Below are 23,008 nucleotides of genomic sequence, written 5' to 3'. Positions count from 1 at the left end.
GGCCCCCAAACCCAGGGCATGTTGTCGACAGACTGTCCAAGCTCTGCCAGGGCAGCGGTGTTGGCATCTGCATTTGCTCCTTTTGAAATAACTGTTTTAATAATTTTAGTAGAAAGGCTTTTTGAAATTGCACTTTGTAGTTGTGGAAGAGATTTCTAACTGGTTCTTTTTTTTTATTTTTTTAACTAAATCCAGTTTTATTGAGATATATTCACATACCATACAATCATCCATGGTATACAATCAGCTGTTCACAGTACCATCATATAGTTGTGCATTCATTACCCCAGTCCCTTTTTGAACATTTTCCTTACATCAGAAAGAATCAGAAGAAGAATAAAAAATAAAAGTAAAAAAGAACACCCAAATCATCCCCCTCCATCCCACCCCATTTTTCATTAAGTTTCTGTCCCCATTTTTCTACTCATCCATCCATACACTGGATAAAGGGAGTGTGATCCACAAGGTTTTCACAATCACGCTGTCACCCCCTGTCAGCTACATTGTTATACAATCATCTTCAAGAGTCAAGGCTACTGGGTTGGAATTTGGTAGTTTCAGGTATTTACTTCTAGCTATTCCAATGATTGGTTCTTTTTTAAGTGTCTACCTTCCCACTCTTTATTTATCTGGTGAATATTGCAATTCCTTGCCCCAAAGAGGCCAGTTTATGAACTTTGGCACTGATATTTATAGCACTGTCAATCTGCCATCATTTGTTTTGTTCATATTGGGAAAACAGAGGGTTTCTCAAAGAAAAAAGAGAGATTTGAAAAGCACACACACAAAAATTACATTTAGAAAGCAAAAATATGCTTATTAAGGATTTTAGAAATTTTTTATTCCCAAGGGTTTGAAGCTCCCTTTGAAGTCTTTGGAAGCTTTTCTGTAAGAAAAACTATATGTACATGGGTGTGGAGCTGAGAATTGAGCTCATTGTTTTGCCCTTTTAAAATGTGTTTTTCAAAGATTTGCCTTTCATATGGCAGATGGGAGAGGAGCACAATTTTACTTTGTGTCACATCTTTGCCTGAAAAGCTCAAAGTATTTGTAGACATTTTTAAAATGAATAGTTCCCATGTTTGCCTGCTGCGGAAGGCAGGGTTGTGTAATTTACTTCCATTTTTGCACCTGAGGAAACTGATATTTAAGGAAAAGAGGCTCAGGATTTCAACCAGTAGTAGAATTAAGAAAACAAGCCCACGCCTTGCCACCAGGCTGATGATGGCCAGTCTAATGATCCCTGAGATTGACTGTAGTCTCCAAAAGGACCGGTACCATTAGAAAAATTCACCATAGCCATTGTCATGTTCCATTTAGTGTGAACCTTGCATTTGTTATTTAGGATTATTTGTATTTATACAAATACAGTACGGTAATGAAATACAAATGTACTTGCTAGTTTACTCGCCCATTTGGAGTTTTAGTAACTTGTGATTGTGGAGCTATATCAGTAATGCTTTTGTAGTTATTCTAACTCTTTCTAGTGCAGAAGAGAAACCAAACCAGCTGTGGGAACACAGAACTCAGGTGTATATGTGTCAGATAAAGTTATATTTTCACCAATTCTTTAATGCCTACAGCATGGTTAACATATACATAGAACTCTAAACTACACAGTTAAGGTCTTTCAATAAATGTATGTGAATCATGACATAAAATCAACTGAGCATGTATGTCAACATCATTTTTACTTAAAAAGCCAAATTTAATCCTAAGTAGTTCTACTTATAGCTAAATCATTTGTTTGGTCATTTGATCAATGGAAAAGAACCAGTTAAAATAATTTTGAACGAGTGGAAATTATGACAATACCCTTTAAAGAAGGGCTCATGAAATGCAAAATTATATAGTCTTTCATCATTTATCAAATGTCCAAAAATATATGGCAGGAATTGTTTAGATGAAACAAAGTAAGCATAAAACAAAGCAAAGACACAGTTCCTGACCTCAAGGAGCTAACAGTCTAGTTGGAAGGCAGCCAACAAACCAAACAGATGAATAAAAACAACCCCAAACTCCCCCAGTGATTCAGTGACTCACAGGAAACAGTCCTCTGCTTCAGAAGCTCATAGAAAATTACAGAAAATTTGGTTAAAACTTTATTTGCTCATTTTGTTTCCCTATTTTGTCATTTCAACCCTTCTCCCCTCCCATCCCACATTTACTGTCTGTTTCCCTCCAAATCCTCCATTCTCCACCACCTGACCATCCCACCCCCTGCCCCAAGTCAGCTCTAGAATTTTCTAACAGGGCTATCCCATGCTATCATTCTTTCCTTTGCTATGTCCGGAAAGGGATTTAAAGTTTGCATTTTTAACTCGTTATGAAAGTCAACATCAATTTTAAGGACTGTTTCTTTTAGGCTTAAAAGGTCAGCTTGTACATGTCAATATCTCCTTTAAAATTATCTCCTTGTCTGAAATGCTGACATTGTTTCATTAGAAAAAATAGAATCAGATATGTCTTGAAAGGATATGGAGGGTAAGAATCTGACTTTCCATCCATTTCTTGACTGATCCAGTATTTCGGTAAATAGCTTACAAAGTCCCCTCTGTTTTATCTTTGAAAGAATTTATTATTACTAGGCACATTTAATTTTTATCTATAAAATATAAGTCCATAGGTAGGGCTTTTATTTTTACTATGAACGAAACCTGACCCCCAACAGGATTTCCAATGCATGGGATATTTTTGGTTGATGTTCAGATGAAGAAAAGGAAAAGCTGGCTTGACCCAGAAGGTCTTGCCACACCTGCTCCCCCCCTCCCCCAAATAAAGCCTGTGGTTCTGCAGAACATAAAGGGAGGAAACATTCTGCTTTGTTAAAAGATGACTAGCATTTCCTGCCTATGGGTCCCAGTTTGGGAAGACTTTTTGGGGAAGGAAGTCATTTAAAAACTATCTCCTAATGAAAGAAAAAATGTGACTTTTTTTTCAGGTCAGAAATTTAATCATACCTGATGATAAATATGTTTTTATTTAAAACCTGGGCACAAAACTGGGTTTATTGTAAAGCCTTCTGTTGCTTGATCACACTCCCGAGACACCTACTATCGTTGGTCCTGATCCATGGACCCAACTCTCAGTGCCCACAGGCCACTTTGCCTATTTAGTGGTTAGAAAGATGATTTCTGGGCCTAGCAGCTGGTGATGGTAAAGCTGTTGTGTGGGAAAACAAAAGCCATTCTGTTCTGTTCCCGGGCTGCTTTTGTATCATTGCTACAGGAGCTGTTTCGTAAATGGGGTATAATTCTTTACTGGGGAATTACTGCCCAGGGTTCAGTGCTAGAGCACACTTCTGGATAGCAGAAGGTAAGATCTGAACTCTTTATGGAAGGACTCTTGAGTTCTGACCCTCGTTAAGATACTTGCATTTTAAGTCTGTTCATAGACTTATGGTAGATGCCATCATATCAACATATATGCTTTCTACCTGCCTTACTCTACACCACCAAATCCAAGGCTGGTTGGAGTGAATTTGCCATTGGTCTGCTTGCCATGGAATTTGATCAGTACAAACTAGTTTTCTTGCAGCATTCCTCAGTTACCTGTCCCGGGAAGTTCTCACAAAGCAAAGCAGAGCTGACATTTATTTGAAGAACACGCTTTTTCACCCAATGGGTATATTCATTAGTTTCACTTAGAAAGTGTGTCAGTTTAGGAAGCTTTCAGTTGCACAGAAAAGAAACAAACACACCTAAAGAATCAAGGGAGTGTGGTGAGCTGTGTCATTCTTCTCAGTTCTTCGTCCCCTCTCCCCCACTGTGTCTCTACCCTTTGCTGTGTGACTTTGAGGTTCCTCCTAGAAGGGGTGAGTGTATTTCCACGCCACATGGATGTTGGGCTTGGCCACATGTCTTGCTTTGGACAATGTTATGAGCCAAGTTTTAAGAAGTTTTGCTTATTTCCACTCACCCCTTGTGCCAGTTTGGATATATTATGCCCCACCTCCCAAAAGCCACATTCTCTAATGCAGTCTTGTGGGGGCAGATTTATTAATCTTTCTGATTAGGGTGTGACCTCTTGATTGAATGTTTCCATGGAGATTTGACCCGGCCCATTCAGGGTGAGTCTTAATTAAATCGCTGGAGTCCTATGAGAGCTCACAGACAGAAGGAGCTCAGTGCTGCAGCGGAGAGAGGCATTTTGGAGACGGCTGTTGAAAGGAGACTTTTGCTGATGCTTGGGAGATGCTAGCCCAGAGTTTGCTCTGGAGAAGCTAAGAGAGGTCAAAACACCCCAAGAGCAACATTTTGGAAAACGCCATTTTGAAAACAACCTGGGAGCAAATGACCAGCAGAAGCCAGCCACATGCCTTCCTAGCTAACAGAGGTGTTGCAGATGTCAATGGCTGTTTCTTCAGTGAAGCATCTTTAGCAAACTGGAACACCCCTCTTGCACTTCCACTATTTCCATGAGATGAGCAACCCCCAGCTAGCCTTCCAGGCCAAAAAAGATGAGAGAGCTGTGAGACAGATCTGGAATCTGCACCTTGGAGCCAGATCCAGCAGACTCTAGCCTAGATCAGTCTACTTCCAGTTGACCTGGAGTTGCGTGAGTGAGAAATGATATGTCCAATGAGTTCTGGGGTGGATTGTTATGAAGCACTGACTGATATTTGTTGCTCATATAGCTGAGGAGTATGGAGGTAGCACAAGCTTCAGGTGAGATATGAATGCAATTCCTGCTCTATTTCTCTGTGGTTCTCTTGGGGCTTCATTCCAGGATGGCTTCCCTTTTAGTGGCATGGTGACTGTACACTCCATACCACCCAGAATAAAAAAAGTCTTCTCTTCTCCAAGCATCATAACAAAAGTCATGGCTTAACTCTGATTCAGCCAATTTAGGTCATGTGTCTATTCTGGAGCAATCATTGACGACTTTGCCATCAGCCCACTGGACTCCCAACTCCTGATATCTCAAAATTTTGAGAAAATGGGAAATGGGAAAAAGGCTTGGAGCTTTGGAAATCTCTGACCTTGAGGATGAGTTTATGCTGATATAAAGAGAATTTAACTGAGTGGGGTGCATCAGTAAGAATGTTATTCTGTTGACTTCTCCCTCCATAATTGCCTGATTTTCCTCAAGTCCCTCTTTCTCTGTATTTTTTTCCCAGTTGAGTTTCGCCTTGAATCACACAAACAGAAAACTAACGTTGGAACCTAAAATAACTGTCAGTGCCAAGATTGTTGTGGTAGGTGCATCCAATGTCGGAATTTCCTTTCTGGAAACATTGGTATTTTGGTAAGTTGTTTTACTTGCTATTTTTTCTTAAAAAAGGAACTCTTTCCACACCTGAAGAGGGCCCCTAGAGAGAACAGAGCTGAGTTTGTTCACCACCTCACACACCTTACCTACGTGGATTAATGAATCAGTGGAATATTCTAGATAAGGGGTTGGCAAGCTGTAGACCCCCCAGGCTAAATTTGGCTTGCCACCTGCTTTTGTAAACAAATTTGTATTGGGTCACAGTTGATTTATGTTTGTTATCTATGGCTGTTTTCATCCTATCACAGCAGAGTGAGTAGCTGCAACAGAGATTATAGGGCCTTCAAAGCCTGAAATATGCACAATCTGACACTTGCAGGAAGAAATTTGCCAATTTCTATTTTTTCCCCTTACTTGCCAAATCGTAAGAATCACCTGAAGCATTTGTTAAAGCTGTAGATTCCCAGGCTCTCTACCAGATGCACAGAATCAGAAAGGCCAGGGGAAGGGGCAGGTAATCTGTATTTCAACAGATGCTCCATACAATCAGGCTGCTTTGGGAACAGTTTTTCACTTTATGCATCATAAATAGGCTTTCAGAAAAGGCGGACTGGCCTGGATTTTTTCCCACCCCTCCAACCCCCTGCATTTTGGGTGCCAGGAAACAGGGCAAACCATGCAGGGAAGACCGAGGTTTGAGTGGTCCTCCTCGTGCTGGTTCACCTCTATCACCAAAGCAATGAGTTGTGTTTCCTTTCTGAGCCCATCCTTCCAGTAGGTGATTCCCAAGGATTTCCAGCTTCCTGAGCCTCTCTCTCATCTGCTTGTTGAATTTCGGCACTTATTTAACAGGAAGAGCCTGGGTTTATTGTTGAAAACTTGGGTTCATGAACCAGCATCGCCACCAGCCTGACAAGGAACCCTGGGTGTGTTGCCTAACTTCTCTCGGACTCAGTTTCCTCATTTATTTTCTAAGTGTCATAGCTTTTTAAAAGACCTTGTCCGTTAGGGATCACAGATCCCTGAATTAAAAGAGTCCAGTTCTTTCTAGATCTTTTGCTCAGGGTCACATGAAAAACTTTAGCTACCATTCAAAAATGCAGGTGCTAAGAGGTTAGTGGGGGACGGGAAGACACAGCCCCACAATGACTCCATGGGAGTCCTTGCTGGCCCAGGAAAAGTGGGATAGGGACAAGGAAAAAGGATGGGAGAAATGCCCCCAGGTAGGTATTTGTGGCTGGTTAACATATGCAGACAGAGCTAACCCAAAAGGTCTATTTCCCTAGTTTGATATCACATTAACCGGATGGAGAAAATAACTGAATTTTTCACTCTATAGCCAGTCTGTTCGTTTATCAGAAACATACCTTTAGTTAACCAGAAAGAAAGAGCATGTCATTACTGAAGTCAGCCACAGAGCCCATATGCTTCAAATCTTCTGGTCAGTTTATAGCAATACTGCACTGGAAGAATGGAACAATAAGCACCTAGGAATGTTCATTTTCCAGTGCATGTCACACAGTAGTTGGAGTGTTTTACTTGTTCTGAGGTCTGAGACTTGTAAGCAGAAAGTTTTATGCAACACTTTTTTTTGAAATTCAGTTTTATTGACATATATTCATATACCGTACAATCATCCATAGTACCATCATATAATTATGCAGTCATCACCACAATCACTTTTTGAACATTTTCATTACTCCAAAAAAATAATAAAAATAAGAATAAAAATAAAAGTAAAAAAGAACACCTGAAACATCCCACCACCCCCCCATCCTACCCTATTTTTCATTTAATTGTTGTCCCCATTTTTCTACTCATCTGTCCATACACTGAATAAAGGGAGTGTGAGCCACAAGGTTTTCACAATCACGCAGTCACACTGTGTAAGCTATAGTTATAAAATCGTCTTCCAGAATCAAGGTTACTGGGTTGCAGTTGAACAGTTTTGAGTATTTCCTTCTAGCTATTCCAATACACTAAAAACTACAAAGGGATATCTATATAGCACATAAGAATGCCCTCCAGAGTGACCTCTTGATTCCATCTGAAATCTCTCAGCCACCATAACTTTATTTTGTTTCATTTCACTTCCCTCTTTTGGTCAAGAAGACTTTCTCAGTCCCACAGTGCCAGTCTGGGCTCATCCACGGAAGTTATACCCCACGTTGCCAGGGAGATTTACACTCTTGGGAGTCATGTCCCACGAAGAGGGGAGGGCAGTGAGTTTACCTGCCAAGTGGCTTAGAGAGAGAGAGGCCACATCTGAGCAACAAAAGAGTTTCTCTGGGGGTGACTCTTAGGCATGATTATAAATAGGCTTAGCCTCTCTTTTGCAGTAACAAACTTCACAAGGGCAAGCCCCAAGATCAAGGGCTCAGCCTACTAAATTGGTAGTCCTCAATGCTTGTGAGAATATCAGTGATTCCCCAGGTGGGGACATTTAATATTTCTACATTTTCTTGCAGTTCCTCAGGGGGGCCCTGCAAATAGATTTTTATTCTCTGCCCAAATTACTTTGGGATGTATCAGGATTTCACACTAACCTGTACAAACCTACCAGATTTCACTTCTTATTCAAAGTTCCATGTAATTATGGTGTTTGAATAAACTGAACATACAAGTTAAATTATTTAGTGTGCTACAGAAGATATAGATCCTGCACCAAATAAACATCTCTTCTCTTGGTCTCACACAGAAGTTGAAGTTTTAAAACACAGTCAATATTGTCCTTTACCCTTTGGCCTGATTTGCCTTAGTCCTGACCAGATCAGCTTCATTCATATCTTTAATTGTAGTCTGAACTCTTTTTCAGCTTTTTTTTTTAACGGTTGCTGTATGAGGTAATACTGACATTCATAGCTGCCAAACTCTAGCTCTCAGTCTCAGGTGTCACACAGATACCTGAAGTTGCAGGGACCAACCACTTTATACACAAAGAGCTCAGAATTTGGAGATAACCATTACAACTCAGGAATAGATGTGACTGCTTTAAGAGCTTACAGTCTAGGGACCTTTACAATAAGCGTTCCCCTGATAACCTGTATGCAACCCTTTTTGAATGATGACTCATGGGGTGGAGTTGTGAAGCCTAGTCGAGAAGTTCTCATAAGCTGGTCTTAAATCTTAGTTTAGCTCTACACTTAGTCATTATATTTGTTTAAAATGATTGCATTAGGATACATACATGTAATTTTCTTTTTGTGAAATCAACTTGCTTAGATTTAATAAAGACAAGTATAAATTTTGATATAAGTACATGGCTGATTAAATTCCCCCCAGACAGACCTTCTTAGAGCATTGTAAAGTACTCATAATTCTCTATCATAGTTACACAGAATGCGTACACTAGAAATAGACTGGTATCAGTTTACCGACCTCTAATCCTTGAGAGGAAATCGTTTTCTCCTCATTTTCCCTAATTATTTTAAATTAGGGATCACCATAGTAACCCAATGTGCATATTTTACTTTACCAGAGTACCTGCCATTTCACTGAAATTTTATAAATGATTTGCACTCGAAGAAATTGAAAAAATATAGTTTTCATCAAACCCTGACCACCACGGAAACTTCCGTCCACATTTTGGAGGCAAGATTTAGAAATAACCACCCTTCCTTATGGTCTCGTGCTGCTTTATCACATTCAGCAGGGGCCCCAGAGTTCCTGGAACATCCATTTGAGGCTCAGTGCAGTAACCTCTTTTTCCAGAAAGACCGGTAGTCCTAGCATCTCATGACATGCACACAAAACTCATGTTTTGCAGGCAAAAAAGTCCCTAAGTACATTTGGTCTTCTCTGCAAAGGACACCCAAAGTGTTCCTTGCTAATTCTTTGCCCATGCCAGATCCTTCTTTCCCCAAATACTAAGTGCTACTGGGGGAGGTCAGGTGAGATGCCAAAGGCACTGGCACTGGAAAGGAAGCTCCCCGTGAGTAGGGAGTTTTGAGGGCAGTGATTTTGATTTTTAGAGCAGCATTACCTCTGGTCCTCAGATGCACCTCTCATCTGGGGTTGTCAGGCCTGTGAATCACCCCTGTGTCTTCTCAACCTTACAAGGGAGGGCATAGCATCAGGACCCGCCAGTGCCCAGGGACATATGTGACAGATGTCTCCTTAGGACACACCCGAGCCTTTTACTTCCTTTGCAACTCTCCCACCCTCCCGATCCTGTCATATCCAGCAGAGGTGGAGTGAAGAGTTGGGCAGCCCTGTTCTTGGAGCTTTCTGCAATTGCCATCAACCCTCCCAGGGCCTCTGGCTGGCTGGCGGTTGAGGGCAGAGATGCAGGCGATTAGGGGCATGGATGGAGGTGGGGTGAGTCTCTGCTAGGATCACCCTGCCCCTGTCTCCACCCCCTCCAGTCTAGCTCATTTGTCTTCCTCGTTGAAGCAACTCCTAGGGGAGCCAAGGAGGGAACATGTTATTTCCCTGACCCCACACCCTGAGCCTGTGTGTTCTCCGGCCATTCTGGCCCACAGAAGTGTCCTGGCCTTCTTTGCCATCACCTGCCCTGCCTCGTACCCTCTGTGGGGAGAAATTGGGAGCAGAGCAGAGGCAGGACAACAGGGCAGGGCTGGGGGACAGGGTCGGGGGAGGATTCTTGGAGGAGGACAATGCCAGCTCTTTCTGTGATGTGAAGGGCAGTGAATTGGAGGAGAAAGAGCAGATCTTAAGACATTTTGCCATGAATTATGCATGTACTTCATGATGCCCAAGAAATTCAAGCAATGGTCCTGAGTTGTTTTAAAATTACAGTGATCATGATTGATGCGTAGCAGTTCATCTGGCTGTCCTGGCTCTTTGGGACTGAAAGTTCTTGATTTGGGCAGTATACCTGTTATTTGTACATTATCTGGCTCAGAACTTGTATTAATAAAAAAGACCTCTTTCCTTCAAACAAAGCTCAGAAAATCACTTTGTGTACCAAGTCTAGCGCCGCTGAACTCCCCAAATGAAATACTTCAAATATTCCAGGCTTTCCACAAAGATACTCCAAATTCATTTGGAGAAATCATGGAAGCACTGTACCAAAAATAGGGCAGGGGCCAGGTCCATGAGCTTAGCTTAGATTGCACATCCTTGCTACTCAAAGCGGAGGCCATGGGCCAGCAACATCAGCACCACTTGGGAGCCTGTTGGAAATGCAGAATCTCAGGCTCCACCCCAGACAGTGTCCCAGATAGATATTTTTTGCCCCTGAATTATGCAGAAGAAAAGTTTCTGTGCTATCTGTTGGTCACTGACCCACCAAGCTGAAGCAGTTACTATTTTATTCTGTTTCAGCATGTGTCTCTATGCATCTGTGTATATTATTTACTTCTAATTATGGAGCAGTTCCTTTTAATCCATTATTTTAAAATCCTTCCTAATTCAATTTCTAATGTAAAGAATCTCTTGAAGAGCCTGTAATGGCACTTGACAAATGCCTAAACGAATCACGGAGTGACAGTGACTGAAAGCAGTGCTGGGTGGCGTGCCGATGACCCCGTGTGACTAGAGAAAGGAACATTCCACTCACCGAGGTGCTGGTGGGCGATGGGGAGCCCAGGGGACGTGGTCCTCCACTGCCAAACAGCGACTGACCGAACGATCTAACAATGGATGATGTCTCCGATTTTCTAACGAGACGCTGATCCCGTCTCTGATTGAGGGTACTGGGGAAACTAAGAATAGCTTGGAAACAGTAGAACATGTTGTTAAAGCTGCAATTATGGCTGACTGGCCACCCCCTGCTATTGGGCAGTGCCACACAGCATCCTGCCCAGCTGTGGGGCTTGGCAGCAGCCAGCTGAGTGCTTGTGGCCTAATTAGGCTCTTTCATCTTTATATTTGTCTGAGGACATCTGAAACTTTCAGTGTGGCCTGTCGCTAATTAGATGACCAATTAAAGAGTTACTGCTTACTTGGTGATCCCAGGGCTCAACCCCAGCAAGCAGATTGGTGATCATCATTGTCCCAGACACCAGTCTCTGCCACATGTGCTGATGGATGTGTGCCTCTCCAGTTGCCCTTTGCAAACCAGGGCAGATGCAGTGCGGGGCGAGGCCCACAGCACATCGTGCCTGGGGAGCAGATCGCACCTCGTGGCAGAGCTAAACGGGGCAGCTCTTATCTTGCCACATTGCCACGTTGGTGTCATAGGCTCTGTCAGAGACTGACATAGAGGTAGGGAGGGGGGGTCACAGTTCGGTGTCAGGCTCAGCCTCCCCAGACAGAAGGCCTTGATCTTTCATCAGAGAATAATGGCCCAGACTCTCCCCGGTGTTTACTAATCACCACCAGGTTTCCCAGCCTGATTGCAGTACTAAATGCAATGAATATTGAGTAAAAGTATCTTCATTTACTGAAACGATCCACTCTTGCTCATTCTGATGGAACTTTGCTTAGCAACTAATGCCCACTTTAGAGACTCCCAGAACAAAAGCGAAGTCAGGTGACCCTCTTTGAGCAATACTAGGCCTTTCAGGGGATCAGCTTATTGTTATCTTTTGTCATGCTTTGGGGGATCTTGGTGATTCGTTGGGGTTAGGGATGTTAAGGACCTAATGGGGACTCACTGCCTGCATCCTTCACGATCGCACGAAGCACAAATGTATACCGAGAACTGAGCAACATCCTCACCTGCTCATTCTTCCTCAACTGCTGTCACATAATTTCAAATGATAATACTGGTACCTGCCTTGGTTTGCGGTCCTTCAGAAGCTACAAAGCATTTGGCTGAAAGTAGCTTACTTGGGAGTGATGCTTGGAAATGACCAGAGAGAGGGGGCAAGGAGGCGGGTGAGGGGGTGGAGAAAGCCCTTGAGGATCCCACTGGGAACCTCCAAGGGACACAGCTGGGAATGGCCCCTCTGCAGGTTGAGGGTGCTGGGGTATTTGCCCACCACCTCCTGTCCCTCTTTTTTTTACAGTAGTCCCTGGGGGTGCTCTTCTAGCCTGTCCCCAAGCTCCCAGGGCCAGAGAATGCCCCCAGGGGGAGAGAGGCAGTAGAGGCCTAGTGGTAGGAGACCTATTTGCAGGTGACCAGGTAGGCCCAGGTGATGGGGTCGGTGAGGGGGAAGGCAACAGCATCCGCTAGAGCATCCCCCTGGTTTCCTTCATTTGTTCTCTTCTTTCTTGTTAATATTCTCAAGTTACCCTTTAATGAATACGTGGGCACACATAGCCATAGAAAAGGCAAGAGTTTTATCAGAAGGCTGTCAGGATGATTTGGGGTTTTCCTGGGCATTTGTGGAACTCTAAAGAGACTCCCCCCCCCCCCCAGGTGTGCTGCTCTGCCAGATATACTTGCTGGAAAAAATGGCATTTGGGGGCCTGTTTGGGCAAATACTTCATTTCTGGGGTTTGGAGTGTAGAAAAGTTTCGATCAGCAGTTTTCACAGTGTGGTCTGTGGACCAGCATCTTCAGCATCCACTGGGGACCTGCTGATACCGACACACAAGCCCCATCCTGGATGAACTGAATCAGAAGCCCTGGGGTGGGGCCCGGGAGTCTGCATATTAACACGGCCACCAGGGGAGTGAGAAGTTCACTCAAATTTGAGAACGTCTGAATTAGAGTGTAGTGGGGAAAGTCAGTGCTGACATTACTGACCGATTGAGCCCAGGAAATTATCCAACGTCTGTGAACCTGTTTCTTCACCTGTACACTGGGAACGAATTCCTGAAGCCCTCCTCCTCTATGCTGGTATGAAGGTTAAATCAGGTAATTTATGTAAAGCATCAAACAAAATGCCTAGTCCTCAATACTTGTTAGACTGACATCTCCCCACTAATATGCTAGCAATTATAAAAAAATTTGTAAATAACATTTGTGGTGGAAGCCAGACATTGACTTTCCAATGAGGGAAGTGATTGGGGAGACAGTCTTCCCCTGTTCCCTAAGAATTAGGGGTGAACCAGAGGCTTTTCCTGGGTCTTGGAAGATCTCCTCATCTGGCAAGACATTCCCTTGGGGTTTGGATAAGGTGACCACCTCTTCTGCTCTAACCATCAGGAGGACCCAGAGAGCAACAGAACCTTATGGTATTTCTATTTTGCAAAACTGTTTGACTCTAGAGATGATTGGGGTTGTGCTTTATACCCAAACCGCAGGATAACTCAGACTCCTTATGGATCAGGGACCCTAATATTCATGGAGGCTCTAACTGACCATCATTGCCTTATGGGCTACCAATGAGTATTTCTTAGGCCTTTTCCTGATATATGGATGCTTTGCAAACCTTAATATTGACATACCTGGGAACCTTTACTCTACCACTAGCCTCAAGTTTATCATATCAGTCAGACTGCAGACCCCAAGTCTAGGAGTTCTGCTGCGTTAAAACCAAACCAAACAAACAAATAAACAAAAAACAAGACCAAGACAAGAATTTCAACCTTTACCCATGTCTCTCAAATATTTAATAGTATCATAATACTTCCTCCATGGATATTTATATTAAACTCTATCTTCTTTCCTAAAACAGTGATTCTCAAAAGGGTCATCTCAGGATCGCCAGCATTGGCATCACTTAGCCCAGTACTCTGTGTGTTAACGAGCTCTCAAAGAGGTTTAGTTGTCTTCAGTGCCACCAGATCAATGCCAGCTTGGCTCTGCCATCTTGTTCCTATCACCCCATCTTTCTCATGTGCAGCCTCACTCCTCAAAAGACAAAGGACACCACACTCCCTCAGCTCTGCACACATATATAACACACAGCTCAGGGTAATTGCTCACCCAGTGAATTCTTTTATCCCAGTACAAACAAATACAAGTGTCTCCAAGTGCACTGAGGCAAAAAGGAGGTATAAGGTTGGCCCCTCTTATGCAACTGATATTGGGAGGAAACGTGGAGGGGAAGCCCCAAAAGAGCTTGTCCTCCTGAAAAGGCAGACATGGGAATCTTTCCATAGAGGTGACAGAGCTGTGTGTGAGAATGAGACCAGGCAAGGCCATCTACCAAGCAGGGGCTTCTGGAGACAGTGTTTCATCTCTTACTGCAGTTCTCTGAAGGTGATTCCTGTCAAAAGGGGTAACCATAATCTTCTCATCAGTATTAATATAGTAGGCATTTGGGCTTTGAACTTCCCCTTTTATTTTAAGAACTTGCAGTAGAGAACAATGTGAATCGTATTTCTGGATATCAGGGTTAATGTGTAGTAACTATTTCTATAGGCAACAGATTGTGAAAATTCCAGACTCAGAAGTTCTGCACATCAGAGCCCTTGGGGGGTGGGTGAGAAGTGTGTATGTGTGTGTGCATCTGTAAAAATACAATTTCCTGGTCCCCCGATCCTGGATCTATGATTCAGTAGGGCTGGGGTGGGACCCAGAAGTATGCATTTTTAACAGTCTCCCCAGGTGATTCTGACATGCAGCTGGCTTAGGAACCATTTAAATAGACATTTCATCAAAATGGCGGTCTTTTCCCATTTCCCCCTGTAATTGCTCATTGTGAATAACCTGTTTTTATGGGCTTTTTTCCAACCATATTTTCTAATTCTCAACAAACCATGTAACTTCTAAATCACATCATTACCGTTGGGCTTACCAGGCATAATCATCGAGTTGTTATTAACAATGTATAGCTGAAGTCATTACCCCATTAATGTTCATAGTATTTACATGCTAAATTGGACCTTATAGAAAGCATTTCACAGTTTCATTCTTGAACTATCACCACTAAGAATGAAGCCCCAAGAAGAAATATCTGCCAAGCATGAGGAAACTTACCCATATGGTGGTAATAAAGCCTTCCTAATAACCAATATTTGCCCCAAACACAAAACCCTTCCTCCTCTGCCCACCTCCCAGCAATGATCTCACTCAGTTTTGAATTCCTATAACACTTTGATATTCCAGTCTGATTGACTGTTGTCTTGTATTTTGTCATCTCTTGTGTGCAAGGACTTTCCAACTCATCTTTTATAGCCGCCAACTTGTTATTTACCTCTCAACTATGCACAATGTATATAAGCCTATCCTCAAAGCATAAACATGTAAGGTTTTTATTTCTTATATGTATAGATGAAAACATCATTAATCACTTCCCCTAAAATCGAAAGCAGAACTCCCTCAATTTCATTTTAGACATTTCATTCTTATTCTTTCAATTGGCATTTTGGGTATTATACTGATTTTCATTTTCTCTGTAAGGATTTATGTTTTACTTATGTACAGAGATACATATGTTTTTCATCTGAGATCCTGGATCCCCAAGCCCTCCCCCCAACCCCTTACCATGGCCACCACTCCTCCCTGGTCAGCTCCCCAAGGAAACCACAGAGCACCAAAATCACTCCAGGCAGAGGCTGTACTGTATTGTTGGGTCCAGTGTTGGTTCCAGATCCCTACCAGGGTTTCTTCCCAGGTGAGCTAAACTTCTCTTGCCCCAGGACACAAGGCTGGACTCAACAGAGGCTTGAGAGATTTTTCCTTGTCTCCTATTCCCGCAGTCCTCATCCTTTGTCCTCCTGGTGCTTCTAAAGATAGGGGAGCTCTGACTCACTACCCAAGATGGAGCCATACAAGGTAGCACCCACAAGAAGAGAGAAGTAGGGTCAGGGAGAGAGCTTTAACCTCTTCCTTGCCCCATGACCACTCCAACCCCTCCTAGAGGTGCTCAGAATCCTGCTGGTGCCCCACTCCTCTTCTTTAGTCTCCCCCTAGAGGTTGGAGTGTGCCATTACTGAGAGCTTGGTGACTCTGAATGCTGCTGCCATGTTATTTCTGCTAATAGAACAAAAAATGAAATGAGTAGCCAAGGACACTATCAGGAAGTCTCTTTTGTATCAAAACAGGAAAAAAAAATGTTGCTAAAATAAGTTTTGAAATTTTCAGGGAAAAACTGGTAGATTCTCTTTATCTGCTCTATACCTATACAAAATGTCTTATTCTGATTTGCTTTGTCCTATATTTTTCTTCCAATATTGAGATTTCACATAACTTCCGATGTTTAAACCCCATCTATAGATTTTTTTTATTAATTTTGTGACTTTATATGGTATCAATAAGATTGAATTGAGCTTGCCTGGTAAAATATGCAGTTAGGTAAAATATCTATCTTGAACCAGGATTCATTGTCATTTGGCAAATATTATTGTCATTATTTTGAACAATCCAAAAAGCAGAGGTTTGAGTAAATTAAATGGAAACATTTAGATCCATGTGGGCTAATTATTTTCTCTCTACATTGTCTATTTGTTCAAGTAAAAGCATTAATGAAAGCAGCTAATTTAATCACTTGCTTTGGTTGCTTTTGCTATGCCAAAAAAAAAAAATTTGGCAAAAAAGTAAAAAATAAAAAATAATGAACACTCACTTGGCAGGCTGACAGGTCTCTGGCACCCAGAAGAGTAAACAACATGAAAAGTTTTGTGTTTCTTTATCGTGTTCACAATAAATTGGCACCACGACCCTCTTTATTGGAAGGATAAGGATATTTAGACCTAATTTTGTAGCTATCCTCCTACAGCATAGAATGAAATGCAATACCTTTTACTTATTTCCCTGGATACTCTAATCCCTCCCTGCTTTACAAGTATCTTTCAGCTGTTCTCCCTTCGTATCCACAGCAACGTGAAATCCCCACTGGAATTATTTGCTGTGAAAATGCAGGTGCACTTGTTTAATGTTTCATTGGCTTGAACACTTAACTTGAACTTTTTTTTTTCCATGACATGGTGACCTTTGATTTTCAAGCAAAGGACTCTCAATGATGCTAGAAGTTGTTTATATATATTAAGCCAAAGCCATTCCATCTGAGAACCGTGTTTTCTCTGTGGTGCCACCGTTCTTGCCATTTTGCCTAATGAGTACCCAAGCCCAAGGTGTACCCTATGACCCACTGTTCTATTTCCAGGAACTTTTGGGATATTCATAGGCAATCAAATTAAAAGGCATAAACATTCCATTTTCACATTTCATCCTTAGCATAGCTAAAATCTCTTAAAATTGTACCTTCTAAACCTCATGGATTTTAGATTAAAAATCTTAGATTGCTAGGCATCTAAGAAATTAAACATTTGAATGTTCCTAAATCAGATTACAGAGAAAACTATCACAGGAAAAATATGAGGTTGGAGAAAAAAATGGGAATGCTGGTAGTATTCTCATACAGAGACATGAAAAGGCAGGGGACATTCATGGAATGGCAACAAGATTGGGGTGAAGAAGGTTAGGGAGTTAGCTTAGGCCTACCGTTATGACAGGGCCTTATATATATACCAGGCTTGGGAATTTGGACTTAGTATTTTTGATTAAAAAGAAAAAAGTAATTCACATTCATTGAAAGCATACAATGCATCAAGCAACATTCTAACATTTTACAGGTATTATTTCATTTAATCATCATGATAACCCTATGAGGTGTTAGGCCTATTACTGCAATTTTTTCAGGTTAGGAAACTGAGTGACCGAGTGAGGTTAAGTAACTAGCCTAAGGTCAAAAGCTATGGAGTGGTAGAACCTGGAGACCAACTGAGGTAATCTGATTCCCTAGCCCATTATTTGCTCTTCTCTGCTGCTACCCAATTAATGAGCAGAGATGGAGATTTTAAGACCAGGAACCACTGAGATTTGATTTGATTTAAAAAGAGAATTCTGATAGCTGTATGGAAGATGAGTTGAAAAGAGAAACTCACGCCAAGGAATCTAACCTTGAGACTATTTCTATTCTCTAAGCAAGATAATAAACTAAGTGATGGAAATAGTGGGGGTAGGAGTAGTTCAAGAGAGGTGGACAAGAGAGAAATCAGTGGACATGATGACCAATTGTGGGAAGTAAGATAGAAGGTGAAAATCTGAGGTTGGCTCCAAAATTCCTAGCTCAAGAGGCATTTAGTTGGCCATGCCTTTGAGATCAGGGAAGAGTTTGTTGGGGCTGCAAAGGATTTTTGTTTTGGACACATATTGGGTTTAGGATGCCTGGGCAGCATCCCAATTAGGAATAATAAGCATTTAGGAATTGGTCTTATAGCTCACATGAAAGCTGTAGTATAAATATGGAAGATAAAGTCATGGTAGTAGATGTTCACACCCAGGTAGATGGGCATGAAGATTGGGAAGCTTGGTGGGGGGTGGATGGGTGAAGAAGTTGGTGATGGTGAAAGAGCAGATGTTAAAGAGGACCTTAGATGGTGTTGCCTAAGATGGTATGTTCTCTGACTACAGCTCGTGCCCCACCTCTCACCATCTCCTCCATCCTTTGCTCCTCCAGGCTGAGATCCGTGATGGCATCCTGCTGTTGCCATTAGTGGATGACTCTCCATCCTTGTTGGTTCCCGTACCACTGCACACATCTCTGTAAAGAGTGCCTTCATTCAGTTAAACCCTATTGAGTCGGCCATCTGTTTCCTTCCTGGACCCTGGATCTTTCCCCATCCCCCAGCCCGCCCTGCCTTCATGAGTCAACAGGAGTAGAGACTTCCAGTTTCTTCCCAGTATTCATTCTGCACTTTGTGCGTGACAGAACCTCTTTGAAAAACTACATGTCCCAGTCTCCCTTACTACCACACGTGGCCACAGGATTAAATTCTAGCAACGTAAGCAGAAATGTCATGTGGGACTTTCAGGAAGGCTCCTTAATAGGCTTCTCTTTTTACCCATTCCTCCCTCCTTTGGCCTGTGATAGGATGTGATGACCAAAGCTCCAGGAGCCATCTTGAACCTGAGTTGACATTGAGAATGGAAGCCCAGGTGCAAAATCAGGAAAGCAGGAGGACCCAGTCCCCGAGGATTTCATGGATCCACCTTCCCTGCACTGGACTGGTCACTTCCAGGTTTCTTTTTTTTTTTTTAATTCATTTTTATTGAGATATATTCACATACCATGCAGTCATACAAAACAAAGCTTACATTCAAATGTTTACAGTACCATTATACAGTTGTGCATTCATCACCAAAATGAATTTTTGACATTTTCATTACCACACACACAAAAATAATAAGAATAAAAATTAAAGTGAAAAAGAACAATTAAAGTAAAAAAGAACACTGGGTGCCTTTTTTTTTTTTTTTCTTCCCCCATTTTTCTACTCATCCATCCATAAACTAGACAAAGGGGTTTGTGGTCCATATGGCTTTCCCAATCACATTGTCACCCCTCATAAGCTACATTTTTTTTTTCATTTTTATTGAGATTGTTCAGATACCATACAATTATCCAAAGATCCAAAGTGTACAATCACTTGCCCCTGGGTACCCTCATACAGCTGTGCATCCATCACACTTAATTTTTGTTCAATTTTTAGAAACTTTTCATTACTCCAGACAAGAAATAAAGTGAAAGATGAAAAAAGAAAAAAAGAAAAGGAAACTCTAATCCTCCCCTATCCCTAACCAACCCCCCTCAATTGTTGACTCGTAGTATTGATATAGTACATTTGTTACTGTTTATGAAAAAATGTTGAAATACTACTAACTGTAGTATATAGTTTGTAATAGGTATATAGTTCTTCCCTATATGCCCCTGTATTATTAACTTCTAATTGTATTGTCATACGTTTGTTCTGGTTCATGGAAGTGATTTCTAGTATTTGTACAGTTGATCATGGACATTGCCCACCATAGGATTCAGTTTTATACATTCCCGTCTTTTGACCTCCAGCTTTCCTTCTGGTAACATATATGACTCTGAGCTTCCCCTTTCCTCCTCATTCACACACCATTCGGTGCTATTAGTTATTCTCACATCTTGCTACCAACACCCCTGTTCATTTCCAAACATTTAAGTTCATCCTAATTGAACATTCTGCTCATACTAAGCAACCACTCCCCATTCTTAAGCCTCGTCCTATATCTTGGTACCTTATATTTCATGCCTATGAGTTTACATATTATAATTAGTTCCTATCAGTGAGACCCTGCAATAATTGTCCTAATGTGTCTGGCTTATTTCACTGAGTATATTGCCCTCGAGGTTTTGTCATCAACCCATTTTTTTTAATATGGTTTTGTTCACTCACCATACATTCCATCCCAAGTAAATAATCGATGGTTTTCTGCATGTTCATACATTTATGTGTTCACCACCTTCACCATTATCTATATAAGAGCATCTACATTTCTTCCACAAGGCAGGAGGGAGAGTCAAAGAAGGTAGAGAGGCAAAAGAAAGAGGAAAAAAAAAAATGACAGCTAGGAAGCAGCAAAAGGAAAAATAACCTTAAATCAAAGTAGAATAAAGAATCAGACAATACCACCAATGTCAAGTGTCTAACATGCCTCCCCTATACCCCCCTCTTATCTGCATTCACCTTGGTATATCACCTTTGTTACATTAAAGGAAGCATAATACAATGATTCTATTAGTTACAGTCTCTAGTTTATGCTGATTGCATCCCTCCCCCAATGCCTCCCCATTTTTAACACCTTGCAAGGTTGACATTTGCTTGTTCTCCCTTGTAAAAGAACATATTTGTACATTTTATCACAATTGTTGAATACTCTAGATTTCTCCAAGTTACACAGTCCCAGTCTTTATCTTTCCTCCTTACTTGTGGTGTCTCACATGCTCCCCACCTTCCTCTCTCCACCATATTCATAGTTACCTTTGTTCAGTGTACTTACATTGTTGTGCTACCATCTCCCCAAATTGTGTTCCAAACCACACACTCCTGTCTTCTATCACCGTGTAGTGCTCCCTTTAGTATTTCCTGTAGGACAGGTGTCTTGTTCACAAAGTCTCTCATTGTCTGTCAGAAAATATTTTGAGCTCTCCCTCATATTTGAAGGACAGCTTTGCTGGATACAGGATTCTTGGTTGGCGGTTTTTCTCTTTCAGTATCTTAAATATATCACACCACTTCCTTCTTGCCTCCATTGTTTCTGCTGAGAGATCCGCACATAGTCTTATTAAGCTTCCTTTGTATGTAATGGATTGCTTTTCTCTTGCTGCTTTCAGGATTCTCTCTTTGTCTTTGACATTTGATAATCTGATTATTAAGTGTCTTGGCGTAGGTCTATTCATATCTCTTCTGTTTGGAGTACGCTGCGCTTCCTGGATCTGTAATTTTATGTCTTTCATAAGAGATGGGAAATTTTCATTAATTATTTCCTCTATTATTGCTTCTGCCCCCTTTCCCTTCTCTTCTCCTTCTGGGACACCAATGATACGTACATTATTGTACTTTGTTTCATCCTTGAGTTTCTGGAGACATTGCTCATATTTTTTCATTCTTTTCTCCATCTGCTCCTTTGCATGTAGGCTTTCAGGTGTTTTGTTCTCCAGTTCCTGAGTGTTTTCTTCTGCCTCTTGAGATCTGCTGTTGTATGTTTCCATTGTGTCTTTCATCTCTTGTGTTGTGCCTTTCATTTCCATAGATTCTACTAGTTGTTTTTTTGAACTTTTGATTTCTGCCGTATACATGTCCAGTGCTTCCTTTACAGCCTCTATCTCTTTTGCAATATCTTCTCTAAACTTTTTGAATTGATTTAGCATTAGTTGTTTAAATTCCTGTATCTCAGTTGAAGTGTACGTTTGTTCCTTTGACTGGGCCATAACTTTGTTTTTCTTAGTGTACGTTGTAATTTTCTGTTGTCTAGGCATGGTTTCCTTGGTTATCCAAATCAGGTTTTCCCAGACCAGAACAGGCTCAGGTCCCAGAGGGAAGAAATATTCAGTATCTGGTTTCCCTGAGGGTGTGTCTTAGAAAATTGCTCCACCCTTTGATGTCTCGGGTCACTGTGCTTTTCTGCCCAGCAGGTGATGCCTGTTAGCCTATAATTCTTGACTGGTGTGAGGAGGTATGGCCCTGTTCCCCCAGGCTCTGGGGTCTGGTTCTGAATGGAAAGGGCCCCACCCCTTTCCTCCTAGAGAAGACAGAGCCCCCAGGTGGAGGTCATTAGCATTTCAATGGTCTCGCTCTCTGCTTGTGCTGTCTCCACCCTTCTCTGCTTCACAGCCCTGGAAACTGAAAATGACTGGGGCTGTCTCCACTGAGCCAAGAAAGAAACAGATAGAACCCTTCAGACCCAGTCCAAGGCGACTGTCTGGCTCTCCCAGGTCAGTCGTCACCCATAGCCTCTGTCTGTTTTTTGGGGATGCGTACCTGTAGTGAGCAGTTCACACTCGCTACTTAAAACCTCAGCTGGAGCTCAGCTGAGCTATATTCGCTTGCTGAGAGAGAGCTTCTCTCTGGCACCACGAGGCTTTGCAGCTTGGGCCATGGGGGAGGGGGTCTCACGACTTGGATCTGCAGGTTTTACTTACAGATTTTATGCTGTGTTCTCGGGCATTCCTCCCAATTCAGGTTGGTGTGTGATGAGTGGATGGTCTCGTTTGTACCCCTGCAGTTATTCTGGATTATTTGCTAGTTGTTTCTGGTTTTTTGTAGTTGTTCCAGGGGGACTACTTAACTTCCACTCCTCTCTATGCCGCCATCTTGCCCCTCCTCCCATAAGCTACATTTTTATACAATTGTCTTCAAGATTCATGGGTTCTGGGTTGTAGTTTGATAGTTTCAGGTATTTACTGCTAGTTATTCCAATTCATTAGAATCTAAAAAGGGTTGTCTATATTGCACATAAGAGTGCCCACCAGAGTGTCCTCTTGGCTCCTTTTGGAATCTCTCTGCCACTGAAGTTAATTTCATTTCCTTTCACATCCCCCTTTTGGTCAAGAAGATGTTCTCCATCCCAGGATGCCGGGTCTAGATTCCTCCCCAGGAGTCATATTCCACATTGCCAGGGAGATTCACTCCTCTGGGTGTCAGATCCCAGGTAGTGGGGAGGGCAGTGATTTCACCTGCCAAGTTGGCTTAGCTAGAGAGGGGCACATCTGAGCAACAAAGAGGCTTTTGGGAGGAGGCTCTT

The 23,008-nt window shown here is 42.1% G+C and overlaps 1 protein-coding gene across 6 annotated transcripts in view; it reads left to right on the top strand.

The window, feature by feature from the left end:
• CFAP61 (cilia and flagella associated protein 61) overlaps positions 1 to 23,008 on the top strand; it is a 302,443-nt gene that overhangs the window by 138,409 nt on the left and 141,026 nt on the right. For all 6 annotated transcript variants that reach the window (XM_037812259.1, XM_037812260.1, XM_037812258.1 and 3 more), the window contains one exon: positions 5,120 to 5,247. In XM_037812259.1, the coding sequence (XP_037668187.1) occupies positions 5,120 to 5,247 (128 nt within the window). The remainder of the gene's footprint in view (positions 1 to 5,119; positions 5,248 to 23,008) is intronic.

Source organism: Choloepus didactylus, chromosome 19, assembly GCF_015220235.1.
Source record: "Choloepus didactylus isolate mChoDid1 chromosome 19, mChoDid1.pri, whole genome shotgun sequence".
Classification (NCBI taxonomy): domain Eukaryota; kingdom Metazoa; phylum Chordata; class Mammalia; order Pilosa; family Megalonychidae; genus Choloepus; species Choloepus didactylus.
This window is presented reverse-complemented; position numbering and strand designations above follow the sequence as displayed.